A 23543-nucleotide genomic window follows, 5' to 3' on the forward strand; every position below is an offset into this window, starting at 1 on the left:
GGGGAGGGGGTGTGCAGGGTGGAGGGGAATGAAGGGGGGAATGGGACCACTGTAATGGCATAATCAATAAAATATATTTTAAAAAAAGAAAATCATAAACATTTTGCAGAGATGCCAAAGAATTAATGGAAATTTTTGGAAAAGGTAAATTGAATTCAAGCAAAATATGCCAAATAACTGCAAAACAACAGCAGATGAGTTAAAGAAGTGGATCTATTTGCAGCAGAAAAGCTTCTCTCTATGGAGAAAGAGCTTGAATCAAATGAAATAGAAATACGATTTTGGGAGCAAAAAAATAATTCTACCTTTGAAGATAAAAATTGTCTGCATGGAGCAAAAGATCAAAAGAAATGATGTCGAAATTGAAGAGGAAGAATTTTAGGAAAATGAATTACAGATTGAACAGGAAAATGAAAAACAGCTGAAGGATCAATGTCAAGAAATAAGACAGAATATGAGAGAAAAATGAAGACTCTTTGTCTCAAATCCAGAGTTTGGAAAGGGGTCGTGAAGCCAAAAAAATTACAGCAGGAAGTCCAGGAGGCACAACTCAATGAAGAAGAGGTTCAAAGAAAGATCAGTAAGGTCAAAGGGGAAACTGATATTCAAGGCCAGACGAGTCTGAGACTGGAAAATGGTACCAAATGGAAAATGGTACCGAAGCTGTGGAAAGATCTCTTGGGCAAGCCATCAAATGATGGCAAAGAAAAAGAACTGGAATGGTAGACTGAAAAGCTGGGTAAGTCAATCTCCAGCAATTTATCCAGCAGAGAGGGGCAAAAGTTTGTGTTTTTCCAGTGGAGCCTGTTGAATGGAGCCCATTGATATAGAGGCCTTACATGCAGACATAGGAACGGAGGCACCGTTCCAGTCTGGGTGCCTTAAGTGCCCAGGATCATCTCGGCAGCTCCCCAGGAATCTATGCTACAGAATCCTATCTCATGGTTTTAATGCTGAAGGCATATATGCATAACATTATCTGTTTTTAGAGGAGAGACCCAGTAAAGTTATGACAGATAATAAAAATAAAGTAAAAAAATAAGTAAAATTTCTCCCAATCTGGTAGGCTGAAAGGATGTTCTGCTATTTTCAAATTTATATAACTTTGCATGCTGAGATGGCTTATTTTCTTGGAATAGTAAAACTCCTTTGAAACTTGCTTCCTCACATAGTGAGGGGAAGGCATCCTGGGAGGTCAGGTAATGGACTTTATCTGCACAGCTTGAGTAGCCCCAACTTCACTGTGGCACCAGAATCATGATGGAGTGTATGTGCTGTTGCATGGGGGAGCTCCGTCCTGCAGAGCCCTCCTGGCCGCTGCTGTGGATGAAAGTAAATCTATAAAAACATGATCTTTGGGGAGGAAGGGTGGCCAGTCTCTGAGGAGAAGAGCCTCAAGCACTCTTTCTCTGGGCTTTTATTGGGTTTAGTTTGCATGGGAATACAGGGCGTATATACGTAAAGCTCATCAATCATTGTCAGGCATTAATGATCAAGGAATAGATAACATTCAAAGACCTTTAAGGGCTTACTCTGATTCAGGGTCAGATAGATAGAGTGATGCCAAAGGGCCATAAAACTTTGGGAAACCAACTTATTTTGTGCTCGGACCCTTAATTTAAATTGAGGGCATTCTTAGCAAAGCAGGTTTCATGGGATATTATGCATTCTTTCTTAGGCCTGATCAATACCCCCCTCCCCCGCACTGGGAACCACCCATTCTGGCACAGGGCTGCACCCTGCTGTGGTGTTGTACCAGGCCTGAATCAGATGGGGGATGCAGGCAGCCAAGAGATTAGGAGACTTTTTACAGATAGAATGAGGATTCAGGCTATGACAAAGCCAAGGGATGAGCGTCTTTTTTCCCTTTTCCACAATCCCCTAAGTCCTTCCCTGATGGCCCCTTAGCTGCTGGGCCCGCCCTAGGTTGTTCCTTTCTTGAGGAATCTTAGGTGTCATTGACTAACCAGCCATCCTCCAGGGGCCAAGCAGGGTGAAGTAAAGAGGGCAGAGGCTGTGCCCCTGCTGGGAGGATTAGTTTTGTCTCCTTAGTGGCTTATGGTCCCAAGGTCTTTTAAACAGCCTTAGCTATAGGGGGTTACAGCTTCTGAAACCAGGCAGGGCGCTTCCCAGCACTGTTGGAATCATCAGAGTCTGTTGTTAATGTGACTCAGGCCATCTCCTCCAACATTTCCTGGGTGACATGCGAGCATGCTGTGGATATGGCTGGGCCATGACCAGGTGTGCCTCAGGTCACTGACCCCTCCATCTCCTCTGTACCTTGTGCTCAGTTTTTAGAAGAGTAATTGTAGCAGTGTGCATTTCTACTTTATGAGCTATCTGTAGCTCCAAATCTCTGGTAAGACGTCTCCTCTGAACTTCATGCTTCAAAATTCTGTGGGTTTTGTTGTTGTTGTTATTGTTGTTAGGGATGGAAAACTTGCATTAAATATGCTTATTATTGTCCTGGCTGGTATGGGTCAGTGGATTGAGTGATGGCCTGCAAACCAAAAGGTCTCTGGTTCAATTCCCTGTCAGGCAGGACACATGCCTGGGTTGCGGACCAGGTCCACAGTTGGGGGTGTGCAGGAGGCAACTGATCAGTGTATCTCTCAACACATCGATGTTTCTATTCCTCTCTCCCTTCCTTCCCTCCTCTAAAAATATATAAATAAAATCTTTTAAAAATATGCTTATTATTAATATGTATGTTATTTATAAGAAGGCACATAGGCGTTTGGGAATCATTTGACTTCATAGTGTGGCAGACAGATGCGTTCCTGTTCTTTATAGTCTTTTCCTAACTTGGGCATTGTGGTGCTGGGGGCTGACTTGGGTTTCCCCACTTGTTCTTGGGTGCTTTCCTAACACTCAGTAGGTTCTTGGGAGGTATTTCTTTTAGCTTATGGTGTGTGGCTAAGTGTAGTGGAACCAGCCAGTTGGGGTCATCAAGATCGTAAGAAAGAATCTGCTTCTGTGCTGAGCTTTACCCTTTTCCACATTGTTTGCTGTGGGTCCTCAAAGCCAGGAGAAGCCAGGAGTTACTAGCAGTGACACAGGATGGCTGTTGGATGTTCCACCTCCTTCCCTGATTTGTGCCCTTGAGGAAGTTGAGTGATGCTTTGGGTAAACAGTCAATTTTCTTTTTATCATAAATCTCCTTTTTAACTTTAACTGAAAAAAATTTCAGGTGTACACAGAAATTCTGACTAGATTGTTGAACCATCATCATGAACCCTTCACCTGCTATTCCCTGTTGCCAGTCATCTGTACCAGTGGTTCTGAGAGTGAAGTCCCAAATGAGCAGCATTAGCACCATCTGGGAACTTGTCAGAAATGCAAATCTCTACATTTTGAAAGATCTGCATCAGAAACTGTGGGGGTGGAGCCCATTAATGTGTGTGGTTCTGATGCAGCCACAGCTTGAGAACCATTGGAAATAAGGTGCCATTCATCCTCTGTTGGAATACTTTTAAAGCAAGTGTTATTTTATTTGCAAATAGTTCAGATCATAAATTATTTCCTTTTGAACATAGTATCTTACAAATTGGCATACCATTGAGAGAGCAGCCTGCCAATCAATACCAGTATAAAATAGGCTTAAACTTTAACCACTTCATTCCCCTTCTAGCCACCTACTTTTTTATTGAAATATATTTGACATACAACACTGTGTAAGCTCCAGGTGTGCCTGTTAATTTGACACACTTATTTATTGTAGTATAACTGCCATCGTGATGATTGGTACCTCTCACATCACATTATCATTTCCTTTTAGTGGTTAGAATAATTAAGAGCTAGCCTCTTAGCAAGTTTGATGATTATAGTACAGAATGGGTGTCAGTGCTGATATACTTTGCGTTAGATCTTTAGGACTTATGTGCTACTCATTGCAAGTTTATACCCTTACAAAACATCTCTGTCTTACACACTGTAGGAACATCCCTGAATGTATATATCACACAGGTTACTCTCCACTTATTTTAAAAAAATAATTAGATGGGTGCTTCATGATACATATACAGGATGTTCATCCCAGTGTCCAAGACTGAGGCAACTTGGAAATACCACATCTAGTAGTGAGGGATTGGCTCAGCCAACTGTTTCACTCAGCAGAACACCATGAAATCACTTTTAAGTAGGAAAAGCATTTTTCAAAATAAGTATTAAGTGACCCTGTTTTCTTTTTCTGTGTGAAGTATGTATGTGTTGAGAAAGAGAAAGACACAGACAGAGGGACAGTGTTTGTGTTGAGTATAAGAGTTTAAGCACTTTGGGGAAAAGGCTGGAATGCTATACACCAAAACATGAGTAGGTATTTTTGGGAAATGTGATTTTAGTTAATTCCACTTTTCTTATCTGAATTTTAAAAATAATGAGCATGTATTCTTATAATGGAGAAAAACAATACATTTATTTTTGAAGAAGCCATATTCATGGGCATATAATCTCTTGATTAATTCCTGTTGAAATTATCTCCTCGTATTTGCAGATGGACACATGTTGGATTCAAAGAGATATGCCATTATTGGAGCAGATCTTCGAGATTTATCTGAACTGGAAGAGAAACTAAAGAAATGTAACATGAATACACAGTGAGTTTTTTTTTACTTCTTACACATTTGTGGTTTCGTGCTAACATGAGACAAGGCCAGTTGGCAGTGCAGCATGATAACGCATGTCCCATTCTTCATTTCATTGCTACCTCAAGTAACTTTCTGAGTTTTTTAGAAGCAGTGTTTCTCAAGTCTGTTGCACACCAGAATGACCTGTATTGCTTTTGTAAAATATAGTACTGATGTGTAATATAAACAAATCTTGGGAGGAGATAATTGTGTGCGTAGAAACATACAGTTGCAACATGCAAAGAAAGGATTAGCATCCAAAATATATGAAGGATAGCTACTATTAAAAAAGAAAAGTCTCATAGGCAAATGGACAAAAAAAGAGACTAGGTAGCTCAAAAATGAAATTGAATATTATGGAAAAGGGGTAAAAGACTACAGTAATAATAAAATGAAATTTCATTTTACTCCCATCAAGTTGGCACAAATGTGTAAATCTGGCAATATTAACTGTTGGCAAGATGACAGGGTAAAAGGAATGGTTACACACCACTGGTGGAAGTAAACTCAGTACAACCATGGTGAGGAACAGTCTGGAAATATCTGGTAAGATTGCAGATGTGGGTAACATGATATAGTAGCTCTACATTCAGGTATGTCCCCTGCATGTATGCACGAGGTGGATGTTCATTGCAGCCACCATTTTTAGTAGCAGAAAATTGGACACAATCTAAAGGTCCATCAGGAGGGGAATGGATGAATAACCTTTATAATTCATGACCTAGGTCAACATGGAGAGAGCTCAAAAAGTTGGGTAAAAAAAAAAGTTGTAGAGTAATATATTTAGTGTGTTACCAACTATATAAAATCAAATCCCCCAAATACTATATTTTTATATATACCTCACAGAAGTATTTTTAAAGTGGAAGAGAAGGGCTCACACCAAATTTTGGAGAGTTAGGGCCTTCAGGACACAGAGGAGGGGAGTGAGATGTGTGATTTTAGCACAATAATGCTGATCATAATTAGATTGGAATTAAAAAGTTAGTGGGAGATAAGGACATGTCTACATGATCTACTATAGGTGAAGATGGCACTTTCAAGAATATTTGAAAAATTTAAGGGAGAGGTTTGAGGGAATAAGGTCAAGAGAATATTATTTTGAAGAAAATGAAGTGATGTGGAAGGAACTCCATCCAGCAGAGCTCTCCTGGGTGCCGCAGATGAGAAATAAGTCGTCCCAGATACAATATTGTTGTTCAGGTGGGAAAGGGGGTGGCAATTCCCTCTAGTGGGGAGTACCCTGAGCCCTTCTCCCAAATGGCTTTTATTGGGAATGGTATGTGTAGTGTATACAGCATACATGCATAGCTTATCAATCAATGTCAAAAGGCTATAGTCATACAAAAACAGGTATTATCTACAGATAACAATTTAAGGAACACTGAGATTTGTCATAGGTCAGGGTCTATAAGACGTGCTGACACCAGATGGTCTTTAAGATGTGTTTCATGAGATAAAGAGGGTCCTCCTTATGCCTTGAAATTAAACATCTGGTTTATGCCAACAGGGCTATGCTAGGCAGAGCAGGCTTCAAAGGACAAAATGTACATTTCAGGCCTGATTTCCACAGGAACCCTTAGTGTTAAGAGTTGGGTCATGTCTGCCCCCTGCATTTTTACCTAGAAAGACTTACTAGCCCCTTTCAGGGCTTGCTCTCACAAGGCTATCGTCTCCAAAACCACGCATAGCGGTCCCCAACAAAGGCAAAAATCATTGGCGGATTATTAAAGAATTTAGCAACTAGGGGGATCATTGCTGGAAAGGGAAGGGAGCTGTAGAGCATGGACTGAGGCTAAGTGTCCTTCAGTGGAGAGGAAAGATCTCCATTCTTCTGAGAGGGGAGAAAGGGAAGTAAGAACAGCTGCAAACACAGGTGAGCTTTGTGTGACAGAGGGGAGGGAAGTATAGGGAGTTAAGTCTTGATCTTTCTGACAAATCTTTCATTTATGTGGTGAAATGTAGATTCATCTACCTACATTTTGAAGTTCTTGTTTATGTGTTTAGCCTAGAATCATCAGCCAAGTTGTCATTAAGATTTACATACCCATCTGCCTTTTTTCCCCTTTGAGGAATCCTCAAAATGATTCACAGATTGCAAGATGTAGTGTGTTCTTTAGCAGAAGGTGGGTCTTATTGTTGAAGGCCACAACTGCTTTTCTTGGGCAAGTTAGTGAGTGATGATTAGTGGTAGATGGTTAAAGCTGATACAGGAAGCCTGGAGCCCCACCCTGCATCTTGGAATCTGGATTCCGATGTGAATGCTCCTGCTTGTTATTGAGTAGGAGTGGGGTTTCTTATTTGTTTGTTTAAAAATGTCTTTGAGTCCGTGTTCCCTTACAAAAATTAAGGCTTTTTGATATTTCTGAAGGACTTGGTTGCTTTTCCTAATTTGTTCAGTAGTTTCGGTCTGGTTAAGCAACGATGGATACTAAGTATAATGTAATTTCTTGTTTTTTTTAAATATATTTTTAAAAATTCGTTTATTTAATTATTGTTCAAGTACAGTTTTCTGTCTTTTACTCTTGAAGACTGTTCATGTTTTCAATTTGTCATGGTATCAGCTTATATAAGAAGAACTACATTCTCCTGGCTGGCGTAGCTCAGTGCATGAGCTCGGGCCTGCAAACCACACAGTTGTGGTTCGATTCCCAGTCAGGGCACATGCCTGGGTTGCAGGCCAGTTCCCAGGAGGGGACTCACAAGAGGCAACCATACATTTATATTTCTCTCCCTCTCTCCTTCCCTTCCCCTCTAAAGATAAATAAATTAAATTTAAAAAAAAAAGAACTACTACATTCTGTTAAGTAAATACCAGTATTTCTTTTTTTAAATATATTTTATTGATTATGCCATTACAGTTGTCCCATTCCCCTCCTTCACTCCCCTCCACCCTGCACACCCCTCCCCCACCATTCCCCCCTTTCGTTCATGCCCATGTGTCACAAGTTCTTTAGATTCTGCATTTCCCATAGTATTCCTGCCCTCCCTCTGTCTATTTTCTGCCTGTCGTCAATGCTACTTATTCTCTATACCTTCTCCCCCCTTCTCCTCCCCCTCCCCTGTTGCTAACCCTCTATGTGATCTCCATTTCTATGGTTCTGCTCCTGATCTAGCTGTCCTCTTAGTTTGCTTTTCTTTTAGGTGTGGTTGTTAATAACTGTGAGTTTGCTGTTGTTTCACTGTTCATATTTTTTATCTTCTTTTTCTTAGATAAGTCCCTTTAACATTTCATATAATAGGGGCTTGGTGATGATGAACTCCTTGAATTTGACCTTATCTGAGAAGCACTTTATCAGCTCTTCCATTCTAAATGAAAGCTTTGCTGGATAGAGCAATCTTGGATGTAGGTCTTTGGATTTCATGACTTGGAGTACTTTTTTCCAGCCCCTTCTTGCCTGTAAAGTCTCTTTTGAGAAATCAGCTGGCAGTCTGATGGGCACTCCTTTGTAGGTGACTGTCTCCGTATTTCTTGCTTCTTCTAGAATTCTCTCCTTCATTTTAATCTTGGCTATTGTAATTATGATGTGCCTTGGTGTATTCCTTCTTGGGTCCAACTTCTTTGGGACTCTCTGAGCTTCCTGGATTTCCTGGAAGTCTATTTCCTTTGCCAGACTGGGGAAGTTCTCCTTTATTATTTGTTCAAATAAGTTTTCCACTCGTGGGTGTTCCTCTTCCCCTTCTGGTACCCCTATAATTTGGATGTTGGAACGTTTAAAGATGTCCTGGAGGTTTCTAAGCCTCTCCTCACTTTTTTGAATTCTTGTTTCTTCCTTGTTTTCTGTTTGGTTGTTTCTTTCTTCCTTCTGGTTCACTCCCTTGGTTTGAGTCCCAGTTTCCTTCCCATCACTATTGGTTTCCTGTGCATTTCCCTTCATTTCAATTAGTTTAGCCTTCATATGTTCCTCTAATTTGTGGCTAAAATCAACCAATTCTGTGAGCATCCTGATCACCAGCGTTTTGAACTGTGCATCTGAAAGGCTGGCTATTTCTTGGTTACTTAGGTTTATAGGCTCTGGAGCTTTGAGCTGTTCTTGAGTCATAATGTTTGGTCTGTGCGCACCTGTTATTTTTGAGGGGCGGAGCCTTAGGTGTTCACAAGGGCAGGGTAACCCAAGTTGCCGGGGTGTGATGCTGTATGTGGGGGCGGGGTCAGAGAGGGAAAAAAATGGCGCTTTGCTTCACTCCACTCTCTCTCAGAGTTCTGTCCCCTCTGCAGCTTCCCACAAGCAAATTGGGCCCCTCTGGTGCTGGTTCCCAGGTGTGTGGGCCTGTGTACTCTCCAGGACTCTGTGGATCTCTCCAACGAACTCTCTGTGGGCCTGGGAGCCTCTCCCGGCCCCTCGACCCCGAGAAAGTCTTTCCAGTTGGTGCTTTCAGGCTCCAATTTCCGTCGCCGGGACCGTAGCCTGCAGTGTCTGTCTCACTGTTTCCTCCTTTGCTTGGTTTTCCGGGGCGAGAATGTGTGACCACAGTCAGCCAGCCGCCCTGTGCCCTCACTGGGTACACCCGTTGCCACCCCACACCTGGGCTCCACCAACCCCCTTTGCTTCAGCTCCTGGGTCGGTCGGACGGAATGAGCTTTCCAGCCCAAGCCTGCTCACCCCACTGAGTGGATCGCTGACTCCGCCCCTCTTACTGGTGTGGCTGAGTGGATCGTTGTTGTTGGACTTCCGTACAGTTCAATTTTCACTGTTTTGGCTGCGCCTTAGTTTCTTAAACTTAGCTGTTTTTAAGTTTAGTTGTGGGAGGGGGCACAGTGTTTCCACCTACACTTCCATCTTGGCCGCCCTTCAATATCAATATTTCTGCATTGTACCAGTCATCTCGTCATGTGTGTCAAATCCTTTCAAACTGAAGAGGTTTCAGACAGCCCGTAATTTAGTTGCTCGGGGCCTCGAAAGGACAATTTGGGCTGGGGTGTAGCTGGGTATAGCTGGGTGGCTCCTCTGCTGGGAGGCAGAACTTAATTGCTATCCCCTGGGGTTCACTTGTGTGTATGTGCCCATACATATGTGGGCACGTGTACACAGAGGGCAGGTCGGCTGGGGGCTGACTCACTGTCACCTGGACTGTCTTGTTCATGCAGGGGCCACCCCTCCTATGAAGCTGGTCTGGGACCACTTGCACGGTGGTTTTAGGTTGCCAGTGCAGCAGTAGAGCAAGCACCCCTGTGCAAGTGACCAGCAGGCTTCTTGTTTGCTCCTGTTCATTGGGCAAAGCAGGTCACATGACTGACCCAGATTCCAAGGGAAGAATATGATGTCCCCCTCTTGAGTGGCGGAACCTGTAGTTTGGTATTGCCATGATGTGGATGCAGGGTGGGGGAGAATCTGGAGCCATTTAACACATTTTCACAAGGCAGGCAGCCATTGCTCACTGCTCACCTTTGTGCAGTATAAATCTTTGGGATGTGATGGTGTCACACATATGTTACTGTGATGATTGATCATGTGCTTGCTAAGTGCTTCTGGTTTTCCTGGACTGTGAACTGCCCTGCCAGTACCCTGACATGTGTACAGCCAGAGTCCCAACCTGGTGAAAAACGTGTATGTGACTCATTTTCATCTCTCAAGATTGCCGACACTCCTGATAACGGAATGTGTGCTGGTCTACATGACTCCGGAGCAGTCTGCAAACCTAATCAAGTGGGCAGCCAACAGTTTTGGGACCGCCATGTTCATAAACTACGAACAGGTAAAAGGAAGCACAGGAAACTTGTGTTCTGCACAGGAGCCCAGGGACGGCTCTCCCTCTGAGCAGCCCGTGCATGCTGCTATTCTGGTTTCTTTCAGCCTCTGGCCAGATGTGTCTCATTTGTTAGTTGATGTCAGTAGTCCTGCTGCTCCTGACTTGTTGACTTCCTGCAAACTTCTAGCCAGAGTTTTTGGAACTGCTATTTTGGCCCTTAAAAAAGTTTTTTGAGTTCTTATTTGATCATTGTATTGGGTTGGCCAAAAAGTTCATTTAGTTTTTCTGTAAAATAAAAGACATTTTCTTTTTTTTTAAATTTATTTATTTATTTATCTTTAGACAGAGGGGAAGAGAGGGAGAGAAACATCAATGTGTGGTTGCCTCTCATATGCTTCTTACTGGGCACCTGGCCCTCAACCCAGGCATGTGCCCTAGACTGGGAATCGAACCTGTGTCCCTTTGGTTCTCAGGCTGGTACTCAGTCCACTGAGCCACACCAGCCCAGGCTAAAAGACATTTTCTTAATTTTCACCAATAACTTTATTGATTTGGATATTTTGAGTATATCAGCTATCTCCCACTATTGGCTTCTAGTAGGTAGAGGCCAGAGGTGCTACTAAACATCTTCCAGTGCATAAGACAGCCGCCCAGCAAGGAATTATTTGGCCAAAAATGTCAGTAGTACCAAGAAACTTCCCAAACTACTTGTGACACATTCCGTCAGTCATGGCACGTTCTCTGTACACTACAGGAACCTTTGTTTGCATTTCAATGCCTTTTTACCTTTCTTGGAACAATAAGCATAATACACTAAAAATGTTTCATATTTTCTTCCATCTTCAATATTAAAATGGCTGCACAAAAATTCACCAATTATGTTTTTTTTAATGCACGCTGATATGACAGCTGTCACAATACAGTCTAACAAAATTGTTTTGAATGAAGTTAAAGACAACTTAGCACTACTAGAGCCATCGTATGGAAAAGAAGTAAGGGTCTTTTTGGCCAACCCAACATTTACTTTCAGGCCAAGCCTTTGATTGAGGGAGTTTCATCTGCCTTCACTGTAGGGGTTGCAGACTTAATGCCCTCAGAGGTAGGCACATGATGCAGGTGGAGGAAGTTGGCAAGTGAGTACTGTGGAGTGATGAGGACTAGGGTACCCTGGCTACCCATATCCCATCTCATGGGAGTGGCCATTCTTCAGTCCCAGCCTGTTGTCACCATGTGGGCCGGTGAGCCTATGGTTGCCAGAACTCCCAATTTTTCAGAAGTACGAAATACAGGATTTTATGTAACATTTCCTAATTTCTAAAATCACTGAGTTTGGTCCACTGGCTGCTGGTTTGCCTCTTCTGATCTAGTGCAGAATGGATTGTTTTAGAGCTTTGGATCATCCAGCTTGGTTCTAAATCCTAGCTGTAACTATTTTATTTTATTTTTTCCCCTTATTTTAGGGGGAGGGAAGAGAGAGAGAGAGAGAGATCAGTTGGTTGCCTTATGTGTGCACCCCAGAGAACCAAACCTGCAACCCAGTCATGTGCCCTGACGTGGAATCAAATTGGTGACCTTTTGGTTTGCAGATGATGCCCAAACAACTGAGACACAACACCTGGACCTAGTTCTTACTATTGGCTGTGTGATTAGGGGTTGGGAGTCCACAACCTGGAGGCAGACTGCCTAGCTGTGTGAACTGGGCAAGTTGCATAACATTTCTGTGCCTGTTTCCTTATCTGAAAAATGAGGGTAAAGAAGTCCCAGCTTCATAGGGTTGTTACAGCATTACCTGGCTGTTAAGTGTTGGCTATTATTTGGATCTCTGAGCCCCCATCCTTTGTTCGTAAAGGAATAAGGAATGCCTACCTGTCTGGTATATTATGGGAATTCATGAGATGATGAGATGTTGCAGTGGTGGGAACATGGTAGCTATTTTTGTTGTTTATTTTATTTTAGTTTTACTGATTTTATTGTCTGTCTCACATTAATTTTATTTTAAAATTTTATTACAGGTAAGAGCAGTACAGGGTCTTGCCTAAGGTTATGTGCTTATAGACAAATTAGGGTTAAACCTTGGTCTCCCCCACCTCTGGTCCAGATTCCTGTGTAAGTGGTTTCTGGTTGGTTGATTTCTTCCTTCTCTCTCTCTAACTGGGGACTGTCTTCAGCCTCAGTGTTCATTCCTGGTGAGTGGATGTAATGACAGTTGGCCTCCTTGGTGTTTTCTTTTTTCATGTGAATAAATCCTGGGAACCTGTCTTTGCTTCAGATACCACACCTAGGGAAAAGGAATTCTGCTTTCCATATGTCTCCACACACCTTGGATGTGTACTGCTTCATTCGCTTTGCTTCCTTCATGTATTCCTCTGTTCAACAGTCATTTATGCAGCATCAAATGGAGATGGTGGATCAGTGAATTTTCCCCAGAGATCCTGTCACTTTGGAGCAGGCCTGGGAATGGGCCATCATCTAATATGTTGTCCATGGCTGTCCCCAAACTGCTTCAGATCCCACCTACCACTTAATTCAATAATTTTCTAACAAATACCAAATCATTGGCATCCTCACACTTAGTAATTGCTTACATGCCTTACATTACTTCCTAATTGGTTTAAAATGACGAAACCACGTGGATGATAACTACAATAATGATAACAATAACAGCAAAGTCCTATCATTAATTTACAGTGTTTAGGTGTTATGTATGCTATGAGTTTCACATATGTTAACTTAATTTTGCAGCAACCCACGGGGTAAGTACTTGTCCTTGTACTTACAGGTGTTACAGGTGAGGGGCCTGAAGCCCAGAGAGTAAGGCAGTTTGCCCACAGTCTTACAACAATGAAAAGTCAAGCCAGGATTCATGCCCAGGCAATAAAGTGATGGAGCGTGTGCTCCTAGGCCACTTCCATCCTGATTCATTCGTGCTACATGAGCCTTACTCATCCACCAAAAGAGAAAGCACTGTTTCTTGTTGTCATATGTGAAGTCTGGGATTTGTTTTACATATTGTTAGTGATGAATTTTTGGTACTATGTATATGACAAAGTAACAGTGTATATATGCTGTAACAGTGTGCGTAAGATTATGTTTTGTGGCATTTGGGTACATACAGAATTTAATTATGGTTTATGGGGTTTTATACACTTTTTTATTCAAAAGCAGAATAAAAATATATCATGTAGTACAGAAATATAGATAAGGAAATGTAAGTCCTTGTCCCCAGACCTCAGCCCCCCCCACCTGGGAAGCAACTTTGCCAGATTCCAGAATTCTTCTATATGTGTAAATGTAGAGAGGATTTGTTTCTTAAAGGCAGATGGGGCAATACAGTACACACTCCTCTACACCTTAATTTTCAGGAGTTTTTAGATCTTAGGAGATCTTTTCATATTGCTATTTATATTAATATCTGTACAAAGGGGGACCCCAAAATGAAATTTATTTATTAAAAATTGTGTATTCTTAGATGTTTAAACTTCAGCCACCTTCAAAGTACTCTCCCTTTGATGCAATACACCTATTGAGACGTTTTTTTCCCCACTGCCCCAAATAGTTTTTGAACTTGTCAATATTGATGCCTTTTAATGTGCTGCCATTTTTTACAAGATTTTACGTATTTACTTTTAGAGAGATGGAAAAGTAATGAGAAAGAGAGGAAGAGAAACATCGATTGGTTGCCTCTCACACTCCCCCAACTGGGGAATTGGCCCACAACCCAGGCATGTGCCCTGACTGGGAATTGAACTGGCAACCTTTTGATTTGCAGGCTGGTGCTGAGGCTGCTGAGCTGCACCACTCAGGGCACTTCTGCCATTTTTTTTCTACCTCTTCCCCATTGGCAAAATGTTTCCAGCTGTGAGGACTTTTTTCATCTGGGGAAACAAAAAAAGTCACTCAGGACAAAACTAGGTGAATAGTGAGAGTAGGGCACGGGGTCATGCTGTATTTGGTCAAAACTGCTGAACACTCAGGGCAGTGTGGGCAGATGCATTATCTTGAAATAGGCAAATGTGTTGCAGGAGCCTTCAAAAATAATTCACCAAAGCTGAACCCAGGGTCTCACAGTATCACCAGCTGGTACACTGATACAGATGGGTTCCTAGAACACCCACCTAGTGGAGGAATCCTGTACTACAAGGGGCCCGCCCTCCAGAAAATAATTCTGGTATTTTGGGGGTCCCTCCTCATATCTATGTCTTTCCTGTTTCTCCTGCTATATGGTATTTTATTATATATGAAACATGCCAGAATTTAACCTCAAATGATATGCACTTAAGTTCTCTCCAGAGTATTCTATTTGGTAGAATGCCGCAGTAGACATTCTTGCATCTTTGCCCACACATACAGATGCATCTGCAAGAGATATTGCCTGCAGTGGGTTGATAGCAGGGCCACAGGCTATGTGTACAGTGGGTGTACAGGTGCCCTCCAGGGCCACCCCAGTTTGTGTTGCTGTCGACACTGCACACAGATTCCATTACCTGTACCAGGTGTTAACAAACCTCAATACTGACTGATTAAAAATAGGATGTTATTTTATTTTGCTTATTTAAGAATAAAACTGTTATGGCAGTGCCTGGCTGTTCTGTTCCTTCCCAGGTGAACATGGATGACCGGTTTGGGCAGATCATGATCGAACACCTGCGGAGACGACAGTGTGACCTGGCAGGGGTGGAAACCTGCAAGTCCTTAGAGTCACAGGTCAGAGAGCAGAGACTGGGATGTCCTCTTGTACCCTTAGCCGAGAAAGGGTGTCCACCCTTCACTGAAAGCAGAATGTGAGCAGCCCTCTAGAGGGCCTGTGTGCAGGCGGCTAGGGCTGCTTGTGGGCCACTGGTTCAGCATGCTGGGGAGGTCCACGCTGGCTTTCCCACCGTGGTATCAAAAATACATACTTACTACACCCTATTATTTTAACCTTTTAATATGCATTTTTAAACAACAGAAAAATAGAAGGAATTGTAAACAAACACCCATGTCCCATTAGCCAGCTTCAGTAGTTAATATTTTGTAAATATTGTTTATTCCCTCCAGATTTTTATTGGTGTTGTCTTTGGAATATTTTAAGGCAAATCCCAGGTAGTATATCATTTCTTCCCCATAAATACTTAAGTGTAAATCTTCTACCAATAGGGATTTCTTCCCCCTGGGTTAATTACAATACCATGATTCTATCTTAAAATTGGCAATGACTCCTTTGTAGCATCTAACATCCAGCTCATGTTCAGTTGTCCACAGTTATTTAAATGTTTAGAGTTAGTACATTTGAATCAGGATCCAAACATGGTCCACACTGTTTTATGTCCCCAAATCTCTTGGAATCAATAGTAGTCTCACCTCTTTTTAAAAATGTAATTTTTTGACTGAAGAGACGCACCTCCCACTCCTGCCCTTATTTAAATAGGAAACAGTGTGTGTTCAGTATAGAATGCTGGAAAATAAAAAGAAGGAAGATGATAGGTGCAGGAGTGGGCTTTTGAAAGAGGAATCATGTAGGAAATTCTCACGTGTTTAAAGGTGTCTGCATTTATGACAGTGCCTTGTGGTTCTCCATTTCTCTCCACCACATGTTTCAGAAAGAACGGCTCCTGTCAAACGGGTGGGAAACAGCATCAGCCATGAACATGATGGAATTGTACAGCAGATTACCTCGGACTGAAGTCAGCAGGTACAGGAGTGCAAGGGTTAAGTCTGTGCACTAGTGTGAAACAAACAAAACCCTAACTACACCCATTTTGAAACAAGTTAAAACAGGTTAACCTGCTCACACAGATTAAACTTCCTAGCACCACAACAGTAACTCATTAGCTATTAGCTGAGTTAGGGTTTATGCCAAAACAGGTGATCTTTTCAAAAGCAGCAGTTACACCTGCAAAATTCCCAGAGTAGTGTCTGCAGTGGAAATTGTGCATAATCCTCATTTTGGGGAGTGGGAGGAGAAGGACATTGTTCGGGGGCTTCATAGAAAAAGCCTGCTCGCAGACCTCTAAATGGACTTTTGCTCTCATTATAACAGAAATACGCACTTGTTCTAAAACAATTTTAAAGCAGTGTGAAAGTACACGAAGTGTAAAGTCATGTCTGCACCCACACCCTTCAGTGAGTTGCGGTTCAGGAGTGGGGTGATTCTCTATGCATGTAGAAAGAGAAGTACTTATTGATTTGTAGATCTCTATTTTTTGAATCGGTAGCTTCATATTATACAGTCTGTAAATCACCCTCCTTTTAAAAGAATCTAACAGTAGATTGTATTTATCTTTACCTATGAAAACATTGAAGGTCACTAAGTTTTGTGGTACACATTATTCCTTTTCATGTGTGGATGAGTTGTGGTGTCCTGTGTTTTGTTTAGTTTTAATTTCCCTGTTATAAAAAACATTGGCAGGCACACACCATATTCATCTCAACATTGTTATTGCCAGCTTTTTTGAAATATTTATTTGTACTTCCTGTTTTGTGTTTTCTCTTGCCTTTGGGGACCTACAGGAATAGCTGTTGGTCTCTTGCAAGATGATGATAATTTCTGGTCTTGCTTCTCTACACATACACCTTCTTTACTGGTAGAAGTATCACTTTTTTTCAAGTCCGCATGTCAAAGCCTTGAAGGTCTGTGCTATCTCCACATGAGCAGGTCAATGCTTCCTGGATTTGTCTCGAGTTTTCCGTTCCCACAGGCTGGTTTTCATTTGCTTCATGTCAAGATGACTCTTCTGAAGAGCCCCAGTCTGGCGTCGGTAATGGAACCATTCTGGCAGCTCTTCTTGGTGCCCAGGCAGGAGTCTGTAACTGGCATCAGCCATGGGGCAGTAACTTCTAGGCAGTCGTTTGTCTCGTGCTGCCATGGCCTTTTGTAGACAGCAATGTATGTCCCCAACAGAGGTGGGCGAGGAGGCGGAATAGCTCTGGTGTGTCTCCCCCAGGCTGACCAGTCCTCCCAGCTCTGTGAATGACACATAGTGTGTGTCCACATCTGCCATGGGTTTTGCCAGATACTGTGCATACAGCAGGGCTAACGATTTAACAGGTGCTGAGTACATACTTTGTGCGACACACTTTCTAAGCACAGGGGGAAAAACTGATCAAAATAGGGCAGTGATGTGCCTCCTTGTGGAGTTCACATTCTCATGAATAGCCATCTTCTGGCAGCTGAACATGGTAATAACCTCCTTTTTAGGGTTCTGGTTTCTTCTAGAACTTGGTATTAGGAAGCCCACTTTGAATGTCTTCTGGTTAGTTGGGAACGTTAGTTAGGAAGCAGCCAAAATTTTTTATGAGTAGACATTCTCACTTCATATGTGACCGTTGGGCCCGCATACCAAGACAGGAACAAGTGTACAAACGGAAACGTGCACCCTCACACACACAACCTGGATACAAGGCAGTCCCACAGTGTTAGTGCGGGCTATTGTGAGTAGTAGGACTGTGGATCATTTTATTGTTTTTTGTACTTTCTGGAAGTGCCTGAATTTTTTCCCCACAGTGTGTGCCTATCACAGAAAATATTTAAAAAAGCTATTTCATATATTTGCATGTTTCTCTGTGCATACATTTAAAAGTTTATATTTAAAATACATTTTGGAAAAAATTATACAAGCATATGATTAAAAAATAAATTAGTGTAGAGTAAAAACAAAAGCCTTCACCCCACTCACCCTCACTGTTCATCTGTCCCTTCTGTCAGTTTTTTCTGTATTTTCCAAAATAGTCTGCCTTTCAGAAGTTCTATGCATGTATGAGTATATGTGCCTGCTTTTTCTTTACATAGATAGTAGTCACCTGTTCACATCATTTACCGAAACAACCTGCTTTTTAAATGCCATGGTGTGCCTTGGAGGCTGTTGATGTCAATATTTATAGACCTACTCTATTCTTTTAAATGGCTGTCAGTGTCCTGTGGGAATGTGCTTTATTAGCCCATCTCTTGTAGTCTGTGGGACTTTTGCCATCCCTACATAGATAGCAGCTGCAATGCTTCAGTGAGTGTTTTTGAACATGGGTCTGTGTGCACATACAAGGCGGATTATCAGAGTGAGTTGCTGAGTGAAAGGATGCACATGGTAAATGTTGACCGAGAGGTGCAGTTGTCCCCCAGAGGCTATCCTGTTCTGTAGTCCTACCTGTAATGCACGAGGGCTCCTTTTCCCCATGTCCTTTTTACAGCATAGCAGCCTTTGATTTCTTTCCATCCAGTAGCTGGAAAAGTGTCAAATATTGAAATGTATGTGTTTTTTCTCATAAGTGAGATTGGAAACCTCTTGTTTTACTTTTCCAGTGAACTGGTCTTACCTGCCTTTTTAAAAATTATTGTTTACATAAAACATTATACGTAAGTTTCAGGTGTACAACATAGGCATCCAGCAGTTATATGCATGACTGTTTCCCCAGTGCTGTACATTACACTCCTTAACTTACTTAGTTTTTATAACAGGATGTTTGTACCAATAATTCCCCTTCACCTTTTTATCTATCCCCCCAGCCCCTACCCATCTTTTAAATGAGTTTTTGAAATTTTTCTTAATGAAGTGCAATAGCTCTTTATACAGCAAGGAAATCTACCCTTTGTTATTTGTATTGCAATTTTTTTACTTTGTCCTTTGGCTTTTGATTTTGCTTATCATACTTTTTTCTTTTCAATAAAAATAAAATGTAACCACCACTTACCTATTATTTGTTGCCTCTCTTCCCATAGTCTGTGTCATGAACGCCTTTTTGTGTCTGTGACCGGATGTTGTCCTCATTTCTAATTGCGCACCTATGCTGTTCTGCCAGAATCGAGGCCCTGGAATTCCTGGACGAGATGGAGCTTCTGGAGCAGCTCATGAAGCATTACTGCCTATGCTGGGCAACCAGAGGGGGAAGTGAGCTAGGTACCTGCCTTTACCTTTGCTCTGGCCTAAAAACGGGAACCTTCCTATGTGCAAAGGATGCAAGAGATAGCTGAACTTGCAGCCCAGAGAGCACTAGAGCATTCATTGTGTGTATGTGCCCGTGGCTGCATCCAGGATTAGCCGTCATACCCGTCTTCTGTACACTGAAGCAGGAAAACTGTCAGGTGGAGCCCCTGCACCAGAACCTGCTGTGGAATTGCCTTGGGTGGACGGTGACAAACTCTGAGAGTTTAAAATGATGATCTTAATAAAAGTAACCCATGTCTGTCTTTTTAATCAGCTTATAACCAGGTTTACTAGAGGGTAAGCACACATCATGGTGTCCCTGTAACAAACCCTTGCAACTGTGGGTTGAATATCTCCCTCTCATACCTTCCAATGAGGGTGACGTCACCCAGCCTGCAGAGTAGGGCTGTGGGGAGAGCATGGATCCCCTGTTCCCTTGGTCTCCCTCCAGTTTCTTCTTACAGCTGCCCTGGGCTCAACCTTCTTCCTCAAGGGTCATCCCTTGGGCATCTCTCCAGCCCTGTGGAGACCACTTAGATCCTGGTTATGGTCTTGAACATAGCAGCTGCCCCTCAGGCTTCCTACAGATGTGTCCCAAAGATATACAGCCATAGAGACAAGGACTGTCCCCCATGTGAAGACTCCAGGCTGATGGAGTTAATCTTTCCTCTGGGGCTTGTCATCCCCACTAGTTTATAAATTTACTCAGCTCTGCTCTTTAGCCCACAACTTCTTTTCAGTTTGTTTTTCTATTTAAAATCACTTACTATTAGCCCCAGCCAGTGTGGCTCGGTAGATTGGAGCATCATCACATAAACTGAAATGTGGGTTTGGTTCCTGGTCAGGGCACATGCCCGGGTTGTGGGTTCCTCTGCTCTTGGGGCTTGCTTGTATGATAGGCAACGATTGAAGTTTCTCTCCCTCTCTCTCCCTCCCTTCCCCTCTCTCTAAAAGTCAATAGGCATGTCCTCAGGTGAGGGTAAAACTAAAATCACTTAGTGGGGTTTTTATATTGCTATTTCCTTCCAAATTTTCAAAACAATGTAATTTTTAGTATGACAAAGGAAAGAATAATTACTCTCTCTGAGGAGTGGGTGCCCATCCCTCAGAACCTCGAGTAACTTTTCCTCCCATTGTTTTTCTACCTCTTGCTGCATTTCTAGCAGAGTTGAATTTATAGATTTGTGTTACTTTGATTCCTAATCTTTTCAACTTAGCATTATAACATGAGCATTCCTTCTTGCTATTAAAAACTCACCAAGAGGAACTTGAATGCTTCATGAAATTCCATCACAAGGCTATTTCCAGATTTACTTAACTTTCCCAATCTTTGGAAGTGTGGGTTGTGTGTAATATTTTGAGTTGATTTTAGGTTTTACAGAGTAAAACAGTATGCTGAACATTGTTAGGATGGGGGCTTTAGCCCCCACTTTATCTGGGTGCTATGATGTCCCACAATGTATGTGTGTGGTGAAGAAACATGTCTGCATTTCAGCCCTTAAAGGAAAGGCTTGGTGTTAACAGTGAGAGCCCATAAACTGGCAGTGCTTTCTGTCTTTTTTTAAAAATCTTCCCTCGAGGACATGCTTAGTGAATTTTAGAGAGAAGGGAAGTGAGTGAAACATCGATTGGTTGACTCTCATTTGCACCCTGACTGGGATGACCAAACCCACAGCCTAGGCATGTGCACTGACCAGGAATCAAACCCATGACCTTTCGGTTTTGGGGATGACACTCCAGCCAACTGAGCCACACTGGCCAGGGCTGATGGTGCTTGCTTCATACCTTTAAAACCACCAATGAACACAGCCTTGTACACAGCTTGTTTCCTGGTGAAATCTCAGGAAGTGGGAGACAAGAACTGCAGTGGTCAGGGGTGTGGCTAGCACCCAGGGTGTGGCCTGTGCTCAGGACCAGGCATGGAGGCTGAGGCCCAGTGGGGTCACACTCTCCCACCTCTGTGTTTTCTGTCCGTGGCACTGGGAGTCTCTCAGCTGTGTGTTTTTTTCCCTCAGGTTTGGAGGAGATCACTTACTAACCTTTTCCAGGCTCATGCTGAGCCAGAAGCTGCAGCCACTGACCTTCCTGAAGTTGATATGCAAGTCTCCTGAGTGATGGCCAGGCCTCATCAACCAGTCCATTCCACAGTTGAGAAACCAGTTACTAGGGCTGTAATACTACTTCATGTTCTGTTGACTCATTGTTTAAATAAATCTCAGTTGCCAATTGCCTGTGTGCTTGTCCTTCTCTTTCCTGGGTGGGCTGTGGTTTTCTTCTACGTGACCTGAAACCCAGGGTCTAACTCCTACCCTCTCCTGGATGATTGCCTGGAGTCATATGCAGTTCTTGCCCTCCCATCTTTGGGGATTTACTCCACATGCTCTTGTTTGCAGCAGCTGATGATGCACCTGTACCTTGACCCTGGGCCACCAGGTGCAGGAGCTCCTGTGGGCTCCTATTTCTGCCCTCACCAGACTAGCCTACAGAAGTCCTCTTTCAGTTATTGCGGAGGCCAAACATGTCTTGGAATGTACCCCCACAGGTAAGGGGGAATGATGCTATATCTCTCTGGAACACAAGAATATAATTTAGAAATTCTAGAAGCAATGGAAGGCCTGCAGAATTGCTATGTATAAATGTTTCTGAAAACTGGGCCTTTTACACAAGATTCCATATCAGTGAGGTCTGAACCTCTGGCGAAGACCTGGAGGTCAAATTTACTGAGTGGCTCACCTCAAAAATGTTAAGAGCTCACAATACTTAAGTGTTTTAAAGGTGGAGGGTAGGGCTAAGGTCTTCATAGGCAAATGAAACAGCCGACACCACAGGCAGAGCATTGCAAAGCAGTGCAGTGCTTCAAATACAAAATGGATTTGCTGCCTCTGTGACCCTTGCCTACATTTGTTGTTACTCATATTCATCCCACAGGTATTTATCAAGCACCTCTGTGTCATGACAGACTATCTCATGGCACCAACCAGAAAATTCCAGACTGATTTGGTTAAGATTGCATTCCTGGCACTTAGGACTTCCAGCCAAGATGGAGGTGTAGGTGGAAACACTGTACCTCCTCGCACAACCAAATTTAAGGACAACAAAGATTTAGAAACAAAAACACAACCAAAACAGACAGAAAATTGAACTGTACCAAAGTCTGACAACAATGAACCATTCATCCAGACTGGTAAGAGAGATGGAGTCAGCAGCCAGCAGAGAGGGGTCCCAGCAGGGAAAAGCGGTGTCTGCCAGACAAACACAGGCCTGCAGGCGGCGGTTGGTAGATCCCAGGCCTGGGGTGCCAATGGGCAGACCCAGTGAGGCGCATCAGGCAGCTGGCTGACCACGGTCACACATTCACATGCAGGTAAACCAGGTGAAAAAGTGGACAGTGAGAAAGACCACGCAATGCAAGGCCCCAGCGCTGGGAAATAAACCCTAAAAGCACTGATTGGGAAAACTTTCAGGGGTTGAGGTGCTGGGAGAGGCTATCAGCCTCATAGGAGAGTTTGTTGAAGACCCACAGGGTCCTAGAATTTACACAAGCCCACCCACCCAGGAACTGGCACCAGAAGGGCCCAATTTGCTTGTGGGAGGCAGCAGAGGGAATGCCACTGCTCCCTTTCTGATCCTGCCCTCACATACAACGTTGCAACACAGCAACTGGGTGGCCCCACCCTGGTGAACACCTAAGCCTCTGCCCCTCATATGTAACTGGCACGAACAGACCAAAACACTATGGTTCAAGCAGAAGAGCAGATCAAAACCGCAGAGCTTCTAAGCTCCAATGCTTCTAAGCGACCAAGAGACAGCTAACCTATCAGATGAATGGTTCAAAACACTGGTGATTAGGACGCTCACAGAACTGGTTGGTTTTAGTCACAAATTAGATGAAAAAATGAAGGCTACAGTAAGTGAAATAAAGCAAAATGCATGGAACCACTAGTGATGGAAAGAAAACTGGGATCCAAATCAATAGAGTGGACCAGAAGGAAGAAACAACCAAACAGAAAGGAATGAAGAAATAAGAATTCAAAAAAAGGAGAGGCTTAGGAACCTCGAGAACATCTTTAAACGTTCCAACATCCGAATTATAGGGGTACCAGAAGGAGAAGAGGAACAGCAGTAAGTGGAAAACTTATTTGAACAAATAATAAAGAAGAACTCCCCCAATCTGGCAAAGGAAATAGACTTCCAGGAAATCCAGGAAGCCCAGAGACTCCCAAAGAAGGTGGACCCAAGGAGGAACACAACAAGGCACATCATTACTACATTAGCCAAGATTAAAATGAAGGAGAGAATCCTACAAGCCGCAAGAGATAAGGCGACAGTC

The 23543-nt window shown here is 42.9% G+C and overlaps 1 protein-coding gene across 3 annotated transcripts in view; it reads left to right on the forward strand.

Moving 5' to 3' along the window:
• LCMT1 (leucine carboxyl methyltransferase 1) overlaps window positions 1-21440 on the forward strand; it is a 62883-nt gene extending 41443 nt beyond the window's left edge. For 2 of the 3 annotated variants that reach the window (XM_037051066.1, XM_037051069.1), the window contains 6 exons: window positions 4493-4595; window positions 10202-10322; window positions 14919-15020; window positions 15896-15987; window positions 19089-19186; window positions 21229-21440. In XM_037051066.1, coding sequence (XP_036906961.1) covers window positions 4493-4595; window positions 10202-10322; window positions 14919-15020; window positions 15896-15987; window positions 19089-19186; window positions 21229-21251 — 539 coding nt within the window. In that variant the 3' untranslated portion in view covers window positions 21252-21440. The remainder of the gene's footprint in view (window positions 1-4492; window positions 4596-10201; window positions 10323-14918; window positions 15021-15895; window positions 15988-19088; window positions 19187-21228) is intronic. The other variant, XM_037051067.1, reaches the window with a different exon arrangement.
• Window positions 21441-23543: the final 2103 nt, after the last annotated feature.

Source organism: Sturnira hondurensis, unplaced genomic scaffold, assembly GCF_014824575.4.
Source record: "Sturnira hondurensis isolate 20B ecotype Veracruz unplaced genomic scaffold, ASM1482457v3 Scaffold0007036, whole genome shotgun sequence".
NCBI classification, from domain to species: Eukaryota; Metazoa; Chordata; class Mammalia; order Chiroptera; family Phyllostomidae; genus Sturnira; species Sturnira hondurensis.